This window comes from Hydra vulgaris, chromosome 12 (assembly GCF_038396675.1).
Source record: "Hydra vulgaris chromosome 12, alternate assembly HydraT2T_AEP".
NCBI lineage: Eukaryota > Metazoa > Cnidaria > Hydrozoa > Anthoathecata > Hydridae > Hydra > Hydra vulgaris.
In genome coordinates, this window is record NC_088931.1 from 13,749,546 (window position 1) to 13,772,917 (window position 23,372).

General features: G+C 27.8%; 1 protein-coding gene across 2 annotated transcripts in view; it reads left to right on the forward strand.

Moving 5' to 3' along the window:
* LOC101235649 (serine/threonine-protein phosphatase 6 regulatory ankyrin repeat subunit A) overlaps positions 1-23,372 on the forward strand; it is a 133,213-nt gene that overhangs the window by 106,205 nt on the left and 3,636 nt on the right. For both annotated transcript variants that reach the window (XM_065812258.1, XM_065812259.1), the window contains exons 27-31: positions 9,055-9,153; positions 9,541-9,648; positions 12,033-12,212; positions 21,884-22,052; positions 22,385-22,596. In XM_065812258.1, the coding sequence (XP_065668330.1) occupies positions 9,055-9,153; positions 9,541-9,648; positions 12,033-12,212; positions 21,884-22,052; positions 22,385-22,596 (768 nt within the window). The remainder of the gene's footprint in view (positions 1-9,054; positions 9,154-9,540; positions 9,649-12,032; positions 12,213-21,883; positions 22,053-22,384; positions 22,597-23,372) is intronic.

Below are 23,372 nucleotides of genomic sequence, written 5' to 3' on the forward strand. Positions count from 1 at the left end.
TGTAGTTTATGTGTATATATATATGTAGTTTATGTTTGTATATATATCTAGTTCATGTTTGTATATACATTTATATATATACAAACATGTAATAGGGTGCAAAGTCTATGACATCAACAGTTTTTGATTGCAGTAACCAAGTAACAAGTAAAGTTAAATCAAAGACATGTTGCGAAAAATAAAGAAACGATAAATTGAAAAGTACTAATGGAATTTTAAAAAAGTAGAAGATTTGTTTTGTGTCTTTGTTAACAGAACTCTCAGGGAAAGCCATGATACATAAAGCATGGAAAATTGAATAATGTTCAAGAAAAGTGTTTAAACCATCTATACGTTCAATCCATCTAGTTCTACAAACTCCTTTAGTTTTTCTTATGCGATTGGGATTCAAGTTCTAAAATACTAGCTTCTAAAAACTTCGTCTATTTTCTGAATAATTAGAAAAAGCCTCTGAGACTTCTTGGACATTACATGATTCACAAACAGATAAGTTCAGTCAATGGCTATGCCAATGTGTATACAGAGCCTTTGAATTTATAATTAGAACCCGAGCAGAAAGACCATTTATATACTCAGAGTCAGAACTGGCTTCATCATATCCTTAACCCCTACAGTTTTTTATATCTAGATTCAAGTTGCTTACACAATTAACACAGATTAATTTATTGTATTAAAATATAATAAGGTTATTTTTTAAGAAAAAGTAAAGTGACTTACCTCAAAGCGATACAATGCTTTTTATTGTTTTTTAAGTAAGATGGGATACAAAATCCTGCACATATATTTCTTCTTATTGTGCCATCAACAAAACGACTTAAAAGATCTTTATTTGTAACCATTTTTTTATTATTATTATTAAATTTATCCAATAAAGTTTCATAAAACATATTTACAAGATCATCAATTTACAAAATCCTCAAACAAGATCGTTGGTTTTTAATGTAGAATTAATCGTTGGTTTTTAATCTAGATTAAAAACCAACGATTGTATTAGATCTTAATAGAATATCTTCAATTAAGTTATAGGCCATGCTTAGACGTTAAAAATCAAAAACTCTGTATCACGATTTAAAGAAAATACTTTGTTAATAGAAGTATATTTGCAACCAATCAAAAAACTGCTGCAAATGCTGTAAAATATAGTTTACACTATACTTTACACAAAAAAAAAAGTTTTATTTTTAAACAAATCAGACTGCTACTTTTAATAGCGTAAACCAATTACCTTATCCGATTTTCTCATATCCTGCAAAGTATAATTTGGATTTAGCAATTACAATTAACAAGTATAATAAATTTATTTTCTCATATCCTGCAAAGTATAGTTCACATTAGCTATTTTTATAAAACAATTTTTGCAACCTCTGCAAAGCATAGTTTTCACTGTGAACTTTTTCGAAATTGTATTTTCTATTAAAATATAACAAAAATATAAAGATCGACAATTAGTATTAAGGTTTTAGACGTCATAGTACCTATATTTATATTTATTTTTTTTACCCCGTCACTTGCAGCACTTGACGGGGTTTAAATCCACCTCGAATTAATAATAGAAAATGCGGAAAACAAATTTTGACACTTTGACTGTCAAAATATAGTTTTATTATTATTTTAGATAGTTACTTTGTTCATTTTAGATAGTTACGAAATGATATAAGCAAAATGATATTAGATAAACTTAAAAATCTTAATCAAAATAAAGCATGTGGTCCTGATAATATGCATCCATTTCTTCTAAAAAACTGTGCAGAAGCATTTGCTATTCCTCTAACATTAATTGTTAGGGCATCTTTAACTAACAGTCAGCTTCCAGTTCAATTTAAATCAGCGAATGCAACACCTCTATTCAAAAAAGGTGATAAGTCTCTTCCCAGCAACTATCGTCCAGTTTCATTGACTTCTATTCCATGTAAAATTATGGAAAGTTGATGTAATTTTGTTAGATTTTGCTAAAGCCTTTGACATCGTTCCACACAAAAGACTGTTAGCCAAACTAAAAGCATACAGCTTTGATGGTCTGATACTTAAATGGATCAAAGCCTTTCTAGAAAACAGAAGACAAAGAGTTGTTCAAGGTGAAATCATTTCTGACTGGGTTTTATTTGCTTTATACATTAACGACCTTCCAAAAAAATTGCATAATGTAACCAAACTATATGCCAATGATACAAAAGTGCTTTCTCAATTATCTTCAGAACAATGCGCTACTAATCTTCAAAATGATCTAGATATTGTCTACAAATGGTCTCAAACTTGGCTTCTTTTGTTTAAAATATCAAAACGTGTAGTTATGCATTATGGCCATATTAATAAAAACTATTTATATAATTTAAGCAATATTCAGTTGACGGAATCAGATACAGAAAGAGATCTTGGAGTGCTTTTTAATTCAAATCTAAAATGGAAAAATCAACAAGTGATTAATGCTTTTAACAACGCAAATCAAATGCTTGGTCGTATCAAAAAATCATTTGCTTGTTTTGATTATAAGTTACTTCGTTTGCTTTATATTACTTTTATTCTTCCATTACTAGAGTTTGCAGTTACAGTATGGTCTCCATTTCTTAAATCTGATTGTGACTATATCGAAAGAATCCTGCACAAAGCTACTAAACTAGTATCATCAATCAGAAATCTCTCCTATATAAAAAGACTCGAAAATTTAAACCTAACTACAATAGTGGAAAGGAGACAAAGAGGAGATCTGATACAAATGTATAAAATTATGAATAATATTGACAAATTAGAAAAAGACCTCCGTTTTCCAATCGTTAACAATCATACGAGAGGTCACTGTTTTAAATATTTCAAGGAAATGACAAACCATAAGTACAGAGAAAACTTTTTCTTTAATCGAGTAGCGAATTTATGGAATCATTGCCAGAAGAAGTTGTTAAATCTTAAGTGCATCAAAGGAGTATTTTTAGTTGCCCTTCACAAAATTTGATTGTCTGATACTGTCGGGCGACCATGAGTGTTCACTTCTATTTATTTATATATATATATATATATATATATATATATATATATATATATATATATATATATATATATATATATATATATATATATGTATATATATATATATATATATATATATATATATATATATATATATATATATATATATATATATATATATATATATATATATATATATATATATATATATATATATATATTAGAGTGGTCCAAGTTATTGTGTTGAAATTTTTTTTATTAATATCAATTCAGGTCATAATTGCTCTTGTTTCTATACATAAGAGGAGTCCCTAAGCCAAAAATGAGACAGAATCAGTAATATTTAGAGGTGGCGCAAAGTTGAACAATTTTAGCGGACACTAAAAATGTTATGTAATTTTTCAAAAGTTGCACAAAAAATGTTGAGGGATACAGAATGAAAGAGGAAATTTTCAAAAATGATTTACATTAACTTTTTGATGTTGCAAGATCAGATGGATTGCAGATTATGCACAGAAGACAAAGCCTTTCTAGTATCCCAGCGAGAAGATCTCTCCAGTTTCAGTTTTGGGGGTATGGATAAGCATTTGGCCCAACAGGAATCTAGAAAAATTAAACAAGCAGAAAAACATTTAAAACAAAAAGAAAGGAATGCTGAAAATGCCGGGAAAAACCAAGAAGTGGTCGCTTCAACTCTACTGTCAGAACATTCTTCCAGCTCTTCTGCTTCTGAAACTGAGTTTGTATCTGATGATGAACTTTTTAGCGTTTCCACAAGGCTACCTCTCTCAGCTCCAAAAAGGGCAAGGAATAACATTCTGACTCCAGACTTGAACCTCACACTTGACCACATTAACATTTGTGATTGGCAAGCAACTTATGTTATTGCTGCAGCTGTTCAAGACCTTCGAAGCAATCTGGATAGCATTTCAGTTTTTTTGCAGCACTATCCGTCATTCTAGAATGGATACACACAAGTCCAAAGCAGTCAAGGACCAAAAATCATATTCGACCCAGGTACCACTTCTGTTGCACTGGGGTGGAAAACTCCCACCAGATATTGTCCAGACGAATGTAAAGGTAGACAGAATTGCATTCCTAGTTTCTCGAGCTGGAGAAGAAAAGTTACTTGGGGTTCCCGAAATTATAAGGGGAACAGGTGAGGAGCAAGCTAGTGCCTGCCTTGAACTATTGGATAATTGGATCTCAAAGACAAAATAGGTGGGCTTGTACTCAATACAACAGCCTCAAACACTGGCTTAAAATCTGGAGCTTGCACAGTTATTGAAAAAACTCTCAAGAAAGGCTTTTTGTGGGTAGCATGTCGCCACCATGTTTTTGAAGTTATACTTTCCAGCGTATTTGCATCCACATATCTAGGAGCAATCACTGGATCTGATTTAGGTTAATGCAAATGACTTCAAAAAGAATGGCCAACGTTTTTCCAAAGTAAATATGATGCTGCTGATGAAACGCTCTTCAGTGGATCCATGACTGATCTCCGCAATGAAATGGTTGCATGCTACAATGATGCTGTAAAAAGCCATCACCAACCCCAAGAAAGAAAAAAAACTCGCCAAAACTATGATGAGCTTTTACAATTGTGCCTCATCTTTCTTGGTGGTTGCCCAAAAGAAGAAGTGCCATTCCGAGTACCTGAAGCCATGTACCACGCCAGGTGGATGGCAAAGGGCATCTATTCCATCAAAATCCTTCTTTTCAAGAATCAAGTGACTCTCACTGCTCATGAAAGAAAAGCTTTGACCGACAGCAGCCTGTTTGTTGCTCTAGTCTATGGAAAATTTTGGCATGAAGCTTGCTTGGAAGAAAGAGCCCCATATAATGACTTGCGACTGTTGAGACTTTTGAATGGTTATACCTGCAACGATGTTGTTAGAGATGCAGCAATGACAGCCTTCAAAAGACACCTATGGTATTTTTCAGAACATTTGATTGGCTTGGCTTTTTTTGACCCCTGCGGTGATGTTCATACAAAAGCTGCCATGGTTCAGAATCTTAAACATGATAATTGAAGGCAAAACATTCAAGTTAGAAAACCCATTGGAATCATTTGTTACAAACTGAACATCTCATCTTTTTGACCTTCTCATTGACAACGGAGCAGAGAAGGCTCAAGTTTTTCTCTCGATGCCATCTGACCTTTGGCAAATGGATCCAATTTATATTCTGTTCAGGGAAATGCCAGGCAAATGAAAGTAGTTAATGACTGTGCGGAAATAGGGGTTGCTTTAATCCAGACCTTCAACTCTTCGATAACGTAAGACAAAAAGCAAAAGTAATACCTCTTGCAGGTTGTCAGCACTTATCGGAAAGCCTTTTCAGAGCCATCAAAGCATCTGTTGAAAATAGTCTCAAAATAAACAATGCATTACATTACAATATATGAATAAAATTAAGAAATTAAATTTTCAATTATTTCTTGTTTCTTCCATCGCAACAAAATTTATTGTTCAAAATTGTGCCACCCCTAGTTATGTTTAAAAAATTTAAAAAATTGGCCAAAATGGTCCATATGGCAAATAGAACAAAAGCAAATGTGAACCGACCTAACTTTCCACCTTTCCATTTTTTGGACCACTCTAATATATATATATATATATATATATATATATATATATATATATATATATATATATATATATATATATATATATATATTTATATATATACATAAATACATATATATGTATATATATGTGTATATATACATATATATGTATATATATACATATATATGTGTGTGTGTGTGTGTGTGTGTATATATATATATATATAATATATATATATATATATATATATATATATATATATATATATAATAAATGGTTTTAATAAATTGTTGGATATGGCAAAGCACAGGTGATGTGACAAAGATGTATCTAATTCTCACAAATGTGGAGAAGTGCATTTACATTCTTTATTACAACACCCTTTGCATTGTTGGACATGTCAAACTCAAAAAAAAAAGGTGTCAAAGTATATGCTGATTGTTCAGATCTATTTAAATCTATTTAAACAGTTCTGTATACAGTAAAGGCCGGAGATGATGAATATGCGTTGCACAACACATCAATGCCCATACATTGTATGAAGAAACTTGTTTTCGGTTAAAAGACTTTAGCCAAAAGTTAATCCCGGTTGAATTTAGAGGTCAAAATGTCTACTATGGATAGAAAGGCATGAGTATGCAAGTCGATGTGTTCTTTGTAAGATATAATAGCATTACCAAACAAGTTTTTTTTTACAGAAATTTATAGATGTTATCAAAGAATGGCAAGCAGTCTTTTTATATCTGAACACATTTTAAAGGAATTCAAGAAAAGTAATCTCGTAATAATGAAAACTTTTCACACAGTCTGATAATGCTAGTTAATATCATGGAAATTATATATTTGAGGCACTTCATAAAGTCTGTAAAGGTGAAAATCTTTGATTATTAAGAACAGATTATAACGAGCCATCAAAAGGTAAGAATCAATGCAATTGTGAGAGTGTGGCAGTAAAAAATATCATAAACAGTTTTTATTGATGCAAAATATGCAACCACTTGATTGCAGCAGAAGATGTTTATACAGAATTACATTATGAGAAATAGTTTAAGTAACGCAAAAGTGTCAGTATTACAAATTAATAGTGATAAAACATTGTTATCAGGTAATGCTATCAATAATGGCAGTTGGAATATCTGATGTGACTCTCAAAACTGCATGTAAACAAAAGCCGATTATGTCTTCGTTTTAAGGGGTTGAGTGAGCTTTACTAGTAAGAAGCACTTTTAGATTATCTTATGCTCAAAGTTCCTTGCTGTATAAATATTTCATGAAAGGTGAACAGACAGGTAAGAAAATAAGTCCAGACCATGTGATGAAGTTACTATGTAAAGATTTTGATAACCACCAATATGTTACTTCGCAGCAGATTAAATCTTTGTTTTCAAGATGATCCAAAAAATATAAAGAGGGATCATTTAAAGAATCTATAGAAACAACATGCATCAGTTAATTAGCAATGAAGAACTGAATAATATACACAATTATGATAACGATGATGGTATGTTGAAATGTTGAATTAAATGTTGAAAATTACAATCAAGATGATGAAAATTAATTAGATATGACAATATAAGTATATATAACTGATAATCATATAACAACACTACACCACTACCGCAGTTACATATAACTGATAATCATAGGGAACTCTCTGATTTTAAAATATGTTGTTTTTAGTATCAGTGAATTGTTCCTATTATCAGTGCATTTGTTTATTTAAGTGCATTTTATTATCAATGAGCATGCTGCGTATAAAAGAGACAGTAGGGTAGAACATAACAAATAACTGTAGAACATAATAGCGCATTGTACCTTTGTAAAGTCACAAAAGTAAAATTTTTTATTTGGTGTCTTTTAGAATACAGATTTTTAATTTAATAATTTATTTCACTGTTTATATTGATGAGGATAACATAAGTAGCAGCATGTGACAAAAAAACAGTTTTTGTCAAAATGTCAAATTGCGCCACCTCTTCCAATAAACCCAGTATTTCACTGTACCTGCAGGCAATTTTAATAAAGCAAACGTTATTTTAAATAGAAAGTAAGAATATTTAAAAGTATTCGAATTTAAATATTTAAAAATATTCTATAAATAGAATATTTTTTGTTCAGTTCATTCTACCACCTATATACTAGTTTTTATATAATGTTGTATAGTATTTATTATATATGCAAATATTATTAAAAAAACAACAACAGATTTTTACCATTTTTCAAATTAATTTTATTAGAGAGTAGGTTAAGATCACATGAAAAAAATTTTTGTATATGGCAGTCTACACTTTTATGAACATATTTCCAGTTAACATTTTTTCAAATCTTTTAGCTTCAGTTTTTATAGCGGTCTAAAATCAGAACATTTTTTTAAAAAACATATTTTTAAAAAAACTGTTCAAAAGTTCACTGCTAATTTTTTGAAATGCCAATGCAATTATGGGCAATTTTATGATTAGATTAGACTCACAACTATCATCTAAAAAAATAAAAAAATCTGCGTAATAAATAAAAAAATCTGTGTAGCTATGTTGGCTTCAATAATTGCAGCTTTTAAAAATTTTTTAGATAACAAAAAACTTTTTATTTTTTATTTTTTTAGTAAAACTTGTGACTGGCAGTTATAAATAAGTTGACAAAATTTATTAAAATTAATATTTATTAAAATTAAATGCTCAGATTTTCAAAGTATCCCCATGGCCAGACAAAAAATATTTAAACCAATATATTTTGTATTTATCATTGCATCTATCATACAAAGCAAATATGTAAAAATATGTTTTTTGATAATATTTTTATAAAATAACTGATAGATATTATAAAATTTAAATATAAAATTTTACAAAAAGACTACAATTATAAACAATTGACTAAAGTATGAGTTGTATACACTTAAAGTGATATTATCATGTGATTTATACAAACTTAAAGTAGAGTTATCATGTTAATTGTACACAAAAACTGAAGTGGAGTTAACATGTCTGTATGTGTGTTACTATTAGACATCTCATTAATTAATGTGGACATCCTTTAACAAAAGCAGCCTTATTTTTTTATTTATTTAAATCTTGTTTTATTTGTTTTATATAGTTAGTTTATATAGTTTATGACAATCCAGGGGGTTTTTTTTTAATGTGCTTTGTATTTTTAGTCTTTTTTTAATAATGATAACGTTTTAAAAGAAAAGTCTGTGATTTAATTTATAAACTGATTGAATTATTTCAAATTATTTTAACTTATAAAAAAGGGTTGGTTTTAGTATAAACTTTATACTAAAACATCACTCAAGTTATCTCAAACTTTTGTTAAAGTGAAAATAAGAGACTAATTTTAAATTACTTAAAATTATTAAAACTTTACTTTAAAAATATTTGTATTTACTTATGTTGTTGATTTAAAACAGTTTTCTGTGAAAATGGTTATAATATTAAAAAATCTGATTATTTATATATTTATAATATAAAAGAATACGGTTATAATATTAAAGAATCTAGTTATATTATTAAAAAAATATTTTTTCAAGAATGGTTGGACACCACTGCACTATGCTGCTGATGCAGGTTCTACTGATATAGTAATATTTTTGGTCCAAATGGGTGCCCAACCTTCGATAGAAGATATGGTAATAGTTTCAATGTTGTAGTTTATATATATATGTATTTATATTTGTTTTATTTTTGTATTAGTAACTAAACAAATATGCTTAAATTTAAACAGTGATATAAATTACTTAAGCCTTTCAAAAAAAAAGTTTGCAAAAATAAAATTTACAACATATTGCCGGAAGATTCTTCATTATTTACAAATGACAACAAATAGAAAAAATTTCAGTTTTCAAATCAAGTGTTTACCCTTTAATATTTAAATTTCATTTTTTCTATTTAAATAATAAATATATTTTGCAAAAGTTTTAGTTTAGTTAACATTTATATAGTTGGGTTACTGTTTATTCAGTTTGGTTAGTATTATATTTGTACTTTGAATAATTTATAGTATTTTTTAAATTTAGGATGGTAAAGCACCTATTACATTTGCAGCAAAACATCACCATCTTCAGACAATGTCTTTTCTTCTACTTCATAAATTTGAAGTAAACACTTTGCTGCAAGATAAAAAAGTAAAATTATTTTTCTTAATTGTATTTAATTAAATGTTACATGATTTTTTTATTAAAAAAAACAGTTTAGAACAAAATGAAATCAAGATAAAAGGAATCATTGCTCAGGTAATGATTCCTGGTGTCTTTATTTTTTTGAAATAACCAGATAGTTAGAGACAATCATTTGTTTAAAATAGTTTTTTATAAAATTGATAAAAAAGTTTTTTTTTAGTGTAAAAAATTAATATGCATGAGTTCATTTTTTATTCAACGAAGTTTTTTATCTTTTTAAGTGTATTAACTTTAATGATTTTTATATAAAGTTCATTAAAAAGACTGTTGCTGTCTAAAAAAGCTGTCGTTTATAAAAATCAAAATTAATTCATTAAAAAAAAATATGGTTTATTATAAAAAGTGCATACTTATATAATTATATTAACATTAATAAAAAAAATTATATTTCATTGATACTTGAAATAAAAATCACTATCAGTAATTTATTAATTTATTTAAGTGTTTTGCTAATATAAAAACATTAAAAGTTTTGATGTTTTTTTTTTTTCTTCGATGCATCATGAAAAATCTTTTTTACTCAGCGTATTTTTGATATGTAAATAGCAGTGGTCAAATTGTCAAAACAAAGCAATATTTGGTTTAAATAAATGGTTTTAATAAGTAAATTTAAAGTTAATGCACATGATAATGTTCTTGTGGAGATACTAAGAATTTATTACTAAAGTTTCTGTATCTGTGTTAAAGCTATTGGAACCATCTGGAACTGGAACAAAATAATAAGTATGGCTATTTCTGTAATTGAAAAACTAAATGCATTGTTTTTGATGACTTAATTGAAATTTAAAAAAAAAATATCAGTACCATTTTACCAAATAGTTTCAATAGGTATAAGTTCTGGGTTGTTTTTTTTTTAATTCAAGGTTATAAAATCCATACATTTAGAAACCTTATATTTTCAATAATCATTATATACACTAAATTTGAATACATTTTTTTAATTACAAGTGACTTAATTTTAGTTCCTTCAACTTTTTCAATATAATATTTATAAAGGTTTATAAAATCTGTTTTAGATTTTGAGTACTTTTTCCTCAAATTATTTTCAAACTTTGTTAGACTTTGTTTGACAAACTTTGTTAGACTTGGTTTGACAAACTTTGTTAGATTTGTTTGACAAACTTTGTTTGAAAAACTTTGTTTGACTTTGTAAAAAGTTATTAAAGTGAAATGAAAATTGGGTGACTCAAACACAAACTTAGATTGAAAAGTGATGAAAGTTTCTTTAGTGACTATCAAAACATGATAAGAACATCAGTAAAATTTAATAAAAGCATTAACACAACATCCATTACTATAAAAGCAAATGTTTTTCTATAAAAACAGTATGTTTTATGAACAGTGATGAAAACATATTACAATTAGTTGGCAGTCTGCTTGGGTAAGCAATAATGAAAGTACCTGTTCCAAGATAAATACTTGATTGCAGCTGAATCCACAACAAATGTTTTCATACTGGAAACTTACAGTGTTATTTAATGATTTTAAAACTGTAACATCTAAGAAATGTTTAGAGAGTTTAGTAACTATACACTAGGAGCACTAGTTACACTAGTAGACTGGTTACACTAGTTTGCTACTAGTGTTACCAGTCAATGCTTCTTGTTAGGCTTGTTCTGTAAGCATGTTTGAATGTTTACCACCTCAGTTGTTACATTTAAGACCCTGTTAAATCCAGAAGAAACATCTGATCCAAAATTAAAACTAATTTTAAAAGTGCAAATCTCATTTTATTTGTATTTGGAGTAGGATTGTGGAACAATGAATGCAATGTTTGAAATATATTGTTACTGCTGCAAAAAAACACAATGATGGGAAGCAATTAAGCATTGTTGCCCATTATGCACTAATTTTATATATGGAAAACAACTGGATGTTACAGTGATTTTAATCTAATTACAATAATTTGTTTTAAGTATATGATTTGTTTTTGTTTGTTATTGATTGTCTGATTTCTGAGTTTTTTTGTTTAAAAAAGTCTATTCAACTGATTATTTAGATTCTTAATTTAAAGTATATAAATGATGGTTTTAATTAACACGCAGCCAGATTTTTTCAGTTACCCTCTCAGATTCTCAATTGCAATTTATATAATCTTGATAACAACTTATGCTTCTTAATAACGAAATTTGAAATTTCAATTACATCTTTTATTTTATATTTAATTACATCTTATATTTCATTAATTTTTATCAACAACTTTTATGATTTTAATTGCTAAAAATTATTTTGAAAAGTTGGGGGGAGTACATATTGCATTTTATTTTAAAACCCCATAATAAATGAATAATATTGTTTAAAATGTTTTTGTATTTTAAATTTAAATTTAGTTTTTAGGTCATTTAATGATCTGTTGCAACTTAAATGACAATGAGTCCGCACAAGATTTTATTTTGAACTCTCCAGCACCCATTTACACAGCAATGAAATTGACATTGATGTATAGACAAGAATCTATAAGAGTCAAAGATAAAAGTGAAGATTATATGAAAATTGCAGAATATTGTGAAGTATTTTTTTTCTTCAGCTATAATACAAAAATATTACAGAAGTTTTTATAATTGCCTAAAAAGACATATAATTGCTAAAGTTAGGTCACCTAAGTATTGAACACTAAAATCTAAGACAAGTTGATATATTTCTTTTTTAAATATAAAAACCAAAAATTTAAATTCCAATTGGCTCATCATCATTATACTCTATTAAGTTCTGGTTTAAAAAAAAAATCACCATCAAAAATTATGAAATAGTTTTTCAGTATTATTGCAATACTACTGGGAGCTTTCTATTACAAACATAACACATAACAATATTTTTTTGAACACCATTAAATTATTCTTTTTTTCTTTTCACTCATAGCTAGGTTACCCATTTTCTGCAAAATTTTAGAATTATTACGTCAACATAAAAATTGAGGTTTAGACTAAGAAAAAAAAAATATTTACCTTGTTTGTTTTTTTTCCCCGCAAAATTAAATACCTAAATGGTTTTGTAGTTTAGCAACATCAGTAAAGTAATTCTTGCCAGATTTTATTAAACAGTATAACTAACTATTATTAAATGTAAAGGCTTAAACTTGGGACAATATAAAAACATATTCGTTAAAGAGTTTATATAATAGAAACGTTTGTTCTAATATAAAAAAGTTTTATTGTTTTATTTCAATTAAATAGTTATTTTTTAATGATTGTCACGTCTAAACTGGCAATTCAGTATAAGGAAAGTTTCTTTTCGTGTTGTTTCTTTAGCAGCATGTCTGGTATACAATTTTGTAAGGTTAAGTTGTTTGTTTTAAAATTTTGTATTAATAGTAATTTTAACAGTAAGTTTAATATTAACATTATTATTATTTAGTTTTAATTTTACTGTTGTTAAATAATAATACTCCAACATAATCAATAATATAGTTTCTTTAAATAGTGGTTTTAAGAGATTAGGCTTTGTTATTTAAATTTTTATTTTTTTACTTTAGGCTTTTTGTGTTTACAGTAAATTTAATTTGCGAATTAAGATAAGGAAATATTTGCTAAAATAATGTTCCAAAGAGATTATACAAACATTTAAGTGTATACTTATTACACAAGCAGTTAAGTATATACTTACTACACAAGCAGTTAAGTATATACTTTCGACATGAGCAGTTAAGGTTTTTGTAATCGCTCGGCTTAAAAAAGTTGTTTTTATTTCAACATCAATATTTAGCAGTATCTAAATAAGAAAGTTACTCAGTCACATGCTTCTGCTGTTCGTTGTGTTTTTTCTGTGGTCGCCACAAAAATGGATCTACGTTCTACCAAACTACCAAAACCTAGCAAACCTCTAAGAGAAAAATTTTTTAGCAGAAAAAGCTACATGAAATCATCATCAAGATGATTACTTTGTAGTATTTGAAGAGAAAAGTTTAAATGTTGGTGAAAAACTTCCCTCATAAAATTGCTTTGCTCAGATACCTCTGCCTCAGAGAAGTCAATATGGAAAGTGGTGAAATAACAGTACCAATAAAAACATTTTCAAAGATATATTGATTAAATTACAAGAAAAAATTTTTGAAAAAGAGAAATAAATTACCCAAGAAGAAATGAGACCAGAGTTTTTGGAGAAATGAATCAACTCTGTGATGTATCAGCAGCTGAAATATTACATATGTTTAATCTCTCAACTTGCAAAGTGGAAAAAGGACTGGGAGTTTTTACTAAACTAACCGGAGTATCCACAGGTAGTTTCATGCATTGTTTCAACCATGTTGCTGTATTGTGTTTAGTTAAGGTAATTGTTTTTACATTAGTTTACATTAGTATTGTGTTGTTTATCTCCAATAAGGTTGGTTTGATGATTGGTTGCAACTTGGATTATTGTTACTGGGATTGGAAACTTTTTTTGTCACTTCCTGATTAATGAATGATTAATTAATTACTTGCTCACTGTTTTAGTTGTTTAGAAATACAAATATTGAAAAATACAAATATATTTAAAAACTCATATTTTTTGTATGTAAGAAAAAAAGAGAAGCATGTTGCTTTTCTAGTGAGTGGTTGGGATGTGAGTGAGTGGGTGTGATGTGAGTGAGTGGGTGTGATGTGAGTGGTTGGGATGGGTCATCAATGTAAACAAAAAATTTCTAAGCAACCCTTTATTTAACAGACACTTAATATTATCTTGTTCCATTGCTGATTTGTTAACGGTAATAACAGATAAGTTTTATTGTGCATCAGATAGATGAAGAGAGTCTATTGCTCTCAACATTTCTAAAGCTTTTCATAAAGTTTGGCATGCCGGTCTTCTCCATAAGCTTTCTTCTTATGGTATATCAGGTAACATCTTTAAGATTATCAAATCTATCCTTACCAATCTTAGTACTAAAGTTGTCCTTAATGCACAGCACTCTTCTTCATTTCCTGTAACTTCTGGGGTTCCTCAAGGTTCTTTCCTTGGCCCTATACTTTTTTAAATTTGCATTAACGATCTCTCTAAAGTTCTCACATCTAGGTGGCATTGTTCACTGATGGTACTACCATTTATTTGTCTTGATAAGTAGCCAACACTTTCTGATTGCTCAGAGGGGGCATTTGAGCTTGAAAAGGGTCTCACTTCTGCTAAAGCATCAGGTTATCAGTGGCTGGTGAACTTTAACTCAGTTAGAACTCAAATTTTTTGGGGTAATCATTATTACTACAATCTAGATTTTCCTATATTTATGAACAGTAATGTACTCGATAAGTCTTCTACGCTTCAACTTTTAGGATCAACTCTTACTTCCAATTAGGATTTAAACAAAAACCAACTTTTTGAAAAACCGGTTTTCAAATTCCAGATTCCCAAAAAAAAACCTGTTTTAATTGGTTTTTGAATTTTTTTTTCAATAATTATTGAATAACAAGAAATATGTATGTTATTTTTGTTTATTTATAAATCTATATATTATATTTATTTCAGTTATAGTAATTTTTCCTAAGGAAATAGGACTTAATATAATAGAAATAGAACATAATATGTTCACTGAATGGTGGCCAAGTCTTGTTCTAATTTTGGACACAAAATTGCCTGTAGATAAAAATATGCATACACTAGGTACTGAGCTCGGTTTTATAGTTTTAAGTGCATCAGATAACAAATCAAAGTTTTTGGTTCTTTTATGCATTACCTCAAATACTCAAAACTTAGCTTTCAGTGTCTTTGGGTTAGAGGTTTTCTGCAGGCTCTTCAAGAAACTTATTAATTGAATTTTCGATGACCTTTTTTAAATAAGCTTTACTCCAATAAATAGTTTCTTCAATTTGAATCGGTGTTCACAATAGAATTTTGAAATATTTTAGACAATAACTTTTCAGACAATTAAATTTTTTTGCTGGGCCTGAAATGTTTGCAGGATTTTGCAAATTACCATAAAAGAGTTGCTAATTCATAAATTAATGCATAAACAACAAAAAGTTAGAGCTGCATGATAGAAAAGAAAGGAAAAAGCTTACTAAACTAACTTAACAAAACTAGCTGTCATGAACCGTAAAATAAGGGTCTTGAGAATCTATTTCACACTGACCTTTTTTATACTTAATCCTTACTTCAATATTTTTTATTAAGGTGGAAAAACTATATAGAAAAACTATACTTCTGGTTTATATTTTAAAGCCATAAAAAAAAATTCTATTCTAGATATAGAGGTCTTTTTTAGAATTTGACAATTGTGTCCCTCCACTTTAAAACCCATGTCATTGGCAGTGACAGAAAAATACAAACTGCAACTTCACAACAACTTAGAAAATCAAACAAATTTTATTTAAACAACCTACAAGTAAATGTATTACTAGGCACTTCAATAATGATAGCGCAGACCAGCGAAAATTTCGTTAATTAATACCTAAGCATCTTTATGTGAGTTACATAGTGTAAGCTAAAATTGTTTTCCGGTTCAATAGATGGTATAACTGGTTGTGTGATACCAATGATCTGCGTCCAATTCCATTACAAAGAGGAGAATCAGCTCTTTTTAACGCTGGCTCAATTTTTTCTGTAGTATGAATTTTTGATGAGATATATGGACTCAAAAATAGGTCAGTTTTCAAAGTTGTTTTATAAATACCTAAAATCTCAAAAATGTTTTTGAAATATCATAAACTTTAATCTAGTTTATTGTTTACATTACCTTTTCGTATATAAGTTTGTCCCAACAAAGTTATGAGACCCGCCAGTTACCCTGTTTCACTTTCACAAAAATATCTTACTTATGTATTATTTATTTTTAATGTTATTATTTCATTTTTTGTTTTATTTACAATCCAGTTACATTAATGACTAAATCAAAATGTAAATTACATGTTTATTAAGTTAATAAGTTTATTAAGTTAATTAAGTTATTAAGTTAAAAATAATGACTTGTAAAATATATTGATTGAATAGTAATATATCTAACATGTCGCATTGATACTTTTCTCAAATATATATATATATATATATATATATATATATATATATATATATATATATATATATATATATATATATATATATATATATATATATATATGTATATATATATGTATATATATATATATATATATATATATATATATATATATATATATATATATATATATATATATATATATATATGTATATATATATATATATATATATATATATATATATATGTATATATATATATGAATATATATATATATATATGTATATAAATATATGTGTGTATATATATATAGTTATATATACATATTTATATATATATATATATATGTATATATATATATATATATGAATATATATATATATATGTATATATATATATATATATATGTATATGTATATATGTGTATATATATATATATATATATATATATATATGTATATATATATATATATATATATATATATATATATATATATATATATATTTATATATTATCTAGACAGATATGGTTTGGGGAGACTTGGTTTTTTGCTGACCTGTTATTTTGTATTTAACATAAAATATTTATTTTATATGAGCTACTATTTTATTAGGTCTTTATTTATTTCAAAAAAGAAATTTTTCATGTCAGTTTTTTTTGTCAATCCCCTTCCTCCCCTTTGATAGGACGGGGGAGGAGGTCTGCATACAACCCCACCCCTCCTAGTCATTTAATTTTACTCTTGCATTGAGTTAACAAATTTAGTTTTATTTTTTTCTATTTTTTTATTTTACTTCAAATTCTCTCCCGGCCATCCTGAATATAAAGATAAATTAAAATTTAAAACTTACAATATGTGATATGCAATGGCACTAAAATTAAAATAAAAATCAAATATTGTTACTCATTTTTAAACATTCTGTGCAAAAAAAATTGTTGAATTAGAAATTAAAAAAAAAGCAAACAAAAATTTTTCAAGAAGTAAATTTGAAAGATTCTTCAAATGTAAATTTAACTTTATTTTTTAAAAAATTAAAAAATTAAACTTTAGTAACTTTAAAAGCAGATTGAAAAATTACTAAGTATACATACAATTTATAAATAAAAGTATATTCAATAATTATAATATTTATGATAATGATAAAAGAGAGATTCAAAGATATTTCAGAGATTTATGATTAAGTTAAATAAGAAATTGAAATACTTACCGCGTGCACATCTACAATGCCTCATGCATTATAAGTTAAAGGCGTCCCAGTTGACTCTTCGGAGTATAACACTATTTTTATGGTTTGCTAATTTCTGTCATTGTTGTGCACTTGGTTTAGAATGTTTAACATTGTGTGGTAATGGATGTATGGTATGGGGCATGATAAAATAGCTGTAAAACTCTAAATTTCCTTATTATATCAATATTAAATAGTTTTAACTTTTAATTATTTTAAAAAAATAATGAATTTTATAAAATGGTTCAATTTAAATATAAAATTAAAATTTTTAATTTCTTATTAAAACATACTTTTTGAACCCCCTTACCATTTTAAAAAAAGTTAAGGTTGTCGCATGGCAAATTCAAATCATCAGCTTGCTTGTTTTTTAATTTTTGTTATCTAAAATGCAAATCAAAAAAACTTTAAAGTTCTATAGATTTTATATTCTATCTATAAACATGTTATATACTCATTTTCTAAGCACGAACTCAACTTTGTTGTAAAAAAAATTGAAATGTAAAACTAAAATAACACAAGTATCTCAATCATGACACATATGCAACAAGTTTACTTCCCTCCCCCCTTCCCCCATTTTTTGATGTTTTAGAATTTTAAGCTGTTTTAAAAATCTTTTCATTAGTTAAAGTGTATAATATTGTTACATATGTTTGTATATAATGTCTATAAAACTTTAAAAATATTTTTTATTTTAAAAAATCTGAAAAAGTTAAAAAAATAAATTCGCCAGTAGTATTGTTCAGGAGCTCTGCACGCTAACCACTCGGCCACGCTTTTTTTTTTAGTAACAAAAATAAATGCTATAGATCAAAATTAAGGAGAGCTTGGCGCAATGCAGTTTTCAAGTGAAAGTCAAATTGTAAAACTTGATATATGTTTAAGTATGTTTTAACATTACATAAATTGAAGTTTACATACCTTAGATACTTGCATACACTTTCGTTCACATTTTCTAATAAAACAAAATGTTGCAATTCTTTCTCGCTATTACCTCAGTTGCAATGGCTGCCAAGAGTTTTGTGTCAAACACTCACAAACGAGTATTAATACTACTACCACTAAGTTCAGCAATAATATATAGTGATAATATTGTATAACAACAGTATATTATAAAAATATTAAAAAATAGACAACCGGTTTTAGTTATTTAAAAACCGGTTTTTTAAATGTGTCAAGTTTATTTGAAAACCCATTTTGAAAAAACGCCACACCCTACTTCCAACTTTTCTTGGAAATCATATATCAAATCCATTGTAAAATTAGCATCTGCAAAGGTTGCATCTCTTTCTTGTGCTCGCTACTTTCTTACTCCGGGTTCTATACTTTATCTCTATAAATCTTTAATCTTTTTTTTTCTCAACATCTTCAGTTCCAAGAAGGCTGCAACTAACCACTATTAGAGTTGGAAGTTATTACAAGAGAAAATATGAAGTATATTGAGCAAGATAAGAGGTGCTACCTTTTTAAAGAAGTACCCATTAAAGTATTTATAGAAAAGAGAAAGAGAAGCAACATTACGACGATGTGATAATAGTTGGAGGTTAGCTGCAAGAGCAGGTCCAACTATGTTTACAATTTCAATTTTGCACCTTGTCTAAAAGAGAAAGGGCATCATTGGAAGATCCTCACCAGATATGGCAACAATATTCCATACAAGGACAGATTTGAGATTTATAGAGATAAAGAGTAGAATCATGAGTAAGAAAGTGTCGATCACGATAAAGAGATGCAGCCTTAGCAGATCCTAATATTGCAATCAATTTGATATATGGTTTTCAAGAAAGATTGGAATATAAGAGTTGATTCTAGAAGACGAAGGGTAGATGACTTATTGAGTACATTACCATTCATAAATATAGGAAGATCTAGATTGTTGCAAGTTTGTTAGCTGGAAAAAATTGAATTTTATTTGAGTTAAAGTTCATCAGCCACTGAGAACCCCATGCTGTAGCAAAAATGAGGTCCTTTTCAAGCTCAAATGTCACCTCCAAGCAATCAGAGAATGTTGGCTACTTATCAAGACAAGAATAGATGATACTACCATCAACAAATGAGTATAGGGCCAAAGATAAAACCTTGAGAAACCCCTGAAGTAACAGGATATGAAGAAGAGTGCTGTTCATCAAGGACAACTTTTGTACTACAATTGGTAAAAAAGGATTCGATAATCTTCAAGATATTACCTGATACACTTTGAGAAGAGAGGTTAATGAGAAGAGCATGCCAAACTTATCAAAGGCTTTAGAACTGTTGAGAGCAATAATCTTAACCTCTTCGCATCTATCAAATGCAGGGTAAAACAAATCAGTTATTACCATTAACAACTCACCAGTAGAACAAGAAGGCCGAATCCATATTGATAATCAGAAAGTAAGTTATCAGATTTAAGATAAGAGATTTGCCCTTATTATAGATACTGTTAAAGATTCTCCAGAGGTTACGAGTGGCTAAATGTTGAGATAATATACAAGATTTCATGACTTGAGAATAGTGCTCGGTGTAATTGAGGCGATTTACAAATTATTTGAATTCTTTTATTTAGAATTAGCATGGTTTTATCAGCATATTATGTCCAAACAAGAGTTTAAAATGATATAATTTTTTTTTGCTTTAGATTTTTTTAACATTTAAAGAAACTTTCCTTTTTTTATATAACTTTCTAAACCTTTTTACTACCTACAGAGTTACTGATACTAGAGCCAAGCCATCCAGTGTAATGAGCATTAAGTCACCAACATCAACCTTACTAAAAGATCAAGAGAAAGGGCGTGGTCAATTTGATCAGAAATAGCATTGAAAAGAGTGCAGTATGGAAGTAAAGGAGAGCGTATAGAACAAAAAGAAAGTTGATTGGGTAAATTGGTGCTAAACGAAAGCATATGAAATAATAGTCTGTAGATTCAAACTTTATACTGAATACTTTATTTAACTCAAGAATATAATTCTTAACAATGTAAATGTTCAGGCCAAGCATGTGACTATTGGAGTCTCTACGAATTAACCATAAACACTAAGATCACAAAATAAGACATCTGAACTCAAGTAAGTGTCACAGAGAGCAATTAGGTTTAGTAAACTTTACAAGAGATAAGACTCAACAGAAGTAAAGTTACTTTAAAGACCATGAATATTAGTGGATGATAAATTTAGAGAATAATTGCCTCATTACTATTAATAAACCTTAAGCCATAACAAAGAGCTCCAAATGTGACCTGGACAATGCACACCAAAAATACGAAAAGGGACACCATCTATGCACAACATGTCACTATTAGAACTCTGATACTTTACTGGTGTTCGTGGAATCAGCCTCTCTGAGAGCTACCACAGAGTTCAGGAAACCTGACTATATTTGATATACATTTGTTTTTTTTGCTTACTTTTTTCCAAATGGTTTTTTTGGAAAAAGAAGAAAAAAATGAAGAATAATGAAAAAAACGATTGCTTCCTCAACCCAAACCTTTAGTTGATAAATCAGCATTCCTTGCATGTACTTCCTATTTCATCAGTCAATGTATGTAGTGAAGCCCTATCAGACATCAGACTGCTTACCAAAGTATTCATTTCTATATATATACATATTTTATGGTTATAGCTTCTGAATTTTTTTTCAAAAAAGATTTTTCTGTATCATAAATGTAAAAAAAATTTTCAAAAAAGTAAAGAAATAGCGCTAATTTTTTTGAATTTTAAAAAAAATAATGCTAAAATAGTATATAGAATATTTATTTAACTGCTTTATTACTCTTACTAACACTTTTTGAAAGTTTTATGGCATGTTGGAACTTTCAAGGTGTTTTTTGAACTTCAAACTGCTGTTCAGTACTTTTTATAACATTGTACAACTGTTCTGTACTTTTTAGTACTTTCTCTTTTCTTAAGCATATGCTGAAATTCAACCAGATTTTTGTCCAGATTTCCTTGTTTTTTTCACAGTTTTTTTTGTGCTACAATTACTAGTTTAAGCAACGCAAAAAAACAACTTGTTTGACAACAACATTTTTTATAAACAGTTACACAGATTCTATATAACTTTTAATGCTTTTGTTTTAGCAAATGACTTATGAAATCCTACATGTAGCCTCCACTTATGGGTGTGAAAATTTACTCAATGCTGTTGATGATTTACAGAAGCCTCTTCTTGATGTCTTAATAGATGAAGAGTTTAAACTATGTGTTGCTCACAATAATGTTCAAAGTTACTTAAGCGATCTCTGGAAAGGTTCATTTTGTTAACTAATCAAAATCAGTTTTTTTTTTTAATTTTTTTTATAAGTAAATAAATTTTTATAATTTAATTTTTGACACATTTGACATTATGGAAATATTTAACATTAGTTAATCATTAAGTAAAAATAATTGAGCTAAAAAGTTCAAATCCAGTGTTATTTTATTATATCGAACTCATTTTGGAGGCTGAAGCAAACATTTTCAAAAAACATTGATTTTGAAAATGTTTTCTCCAGCCATACTGCGTATATACACACAACCACACACACTCTCTCACACACACATATACCTGTAACTACAAAACTTTTTTAAAATACTTTTTAGGCAGTGGTGTATCTATTGAAGGAGTGTATGCTATCTTACTTACTGTTGTGTGCTTTTTATGCCCCCCTTTTTGGTTTTTTCTTTGTCTTCCCTTTCATCGGTGGAACAAAGTTCCAACAATAAAGTTTATTTGTCATGTTATATCTCACCTATATTATATAACTGTATTAATATACATTGTTGTTGTTCCTTGGGATCGGTCAAAAGTAGAGGTATGTATTTTTTATTTTTTTTAACTTAAACATCTTTGGTTTTATACTTGTGTGGTTTGTATGGGTTTACAAAATACTATTATAATATATAACACTCACTTTAGGGTTTTGGGTTTTACTTTAGGGGAGTAGTAAAGTTTAAGTTTTAACAAAGCTGCAAACAATTATTTTAATTGTTTTTTATTTAAGAAATTTAAATAAAAAAGAAAAAATATTTAAAAGAGTTAAAATGGCTACAAAGTAGACATTTAAAACACAATAAAATGATTGGTGCTTGAACACTGTAAATTGCATGAGACAGAAGAACATATAGAGAGAAAAGATTTTCAAAGTATTAACTTTATTTTTATACAAATACTTTTAGTATCTATAATAATAATAATTTTTAAGCACAAAAGAAACCTTAAAGTATAAGGCTAAAACTAGTCGCTCTATATTATTGTCATTGAAATGTGTTTTTGGTCCATATTTAAAAGTTAAAGAGTAGAAAAATCAGCCTAAATATTTAGTAATCCATATAAGAACAGATAAGAGGTTTATAGAAGTATATATGTTAATATAGGTATAGAAAGAGTTAGAGTTTGATTTTGAAACACAATAAAGAGTTAACCTTAGCAGATGCTAACTTTGCAAAAGGTTGAATATATAGTTAATATATAGAATATATTAACTATATATTCAAAAGTTAAAAGTATTTAATAATAGTATAAGAGTATAAAATAAATAGTAAAAGTATTTAATAATAGTATAAGAGTATAGAATTTATAGTAAAAAAT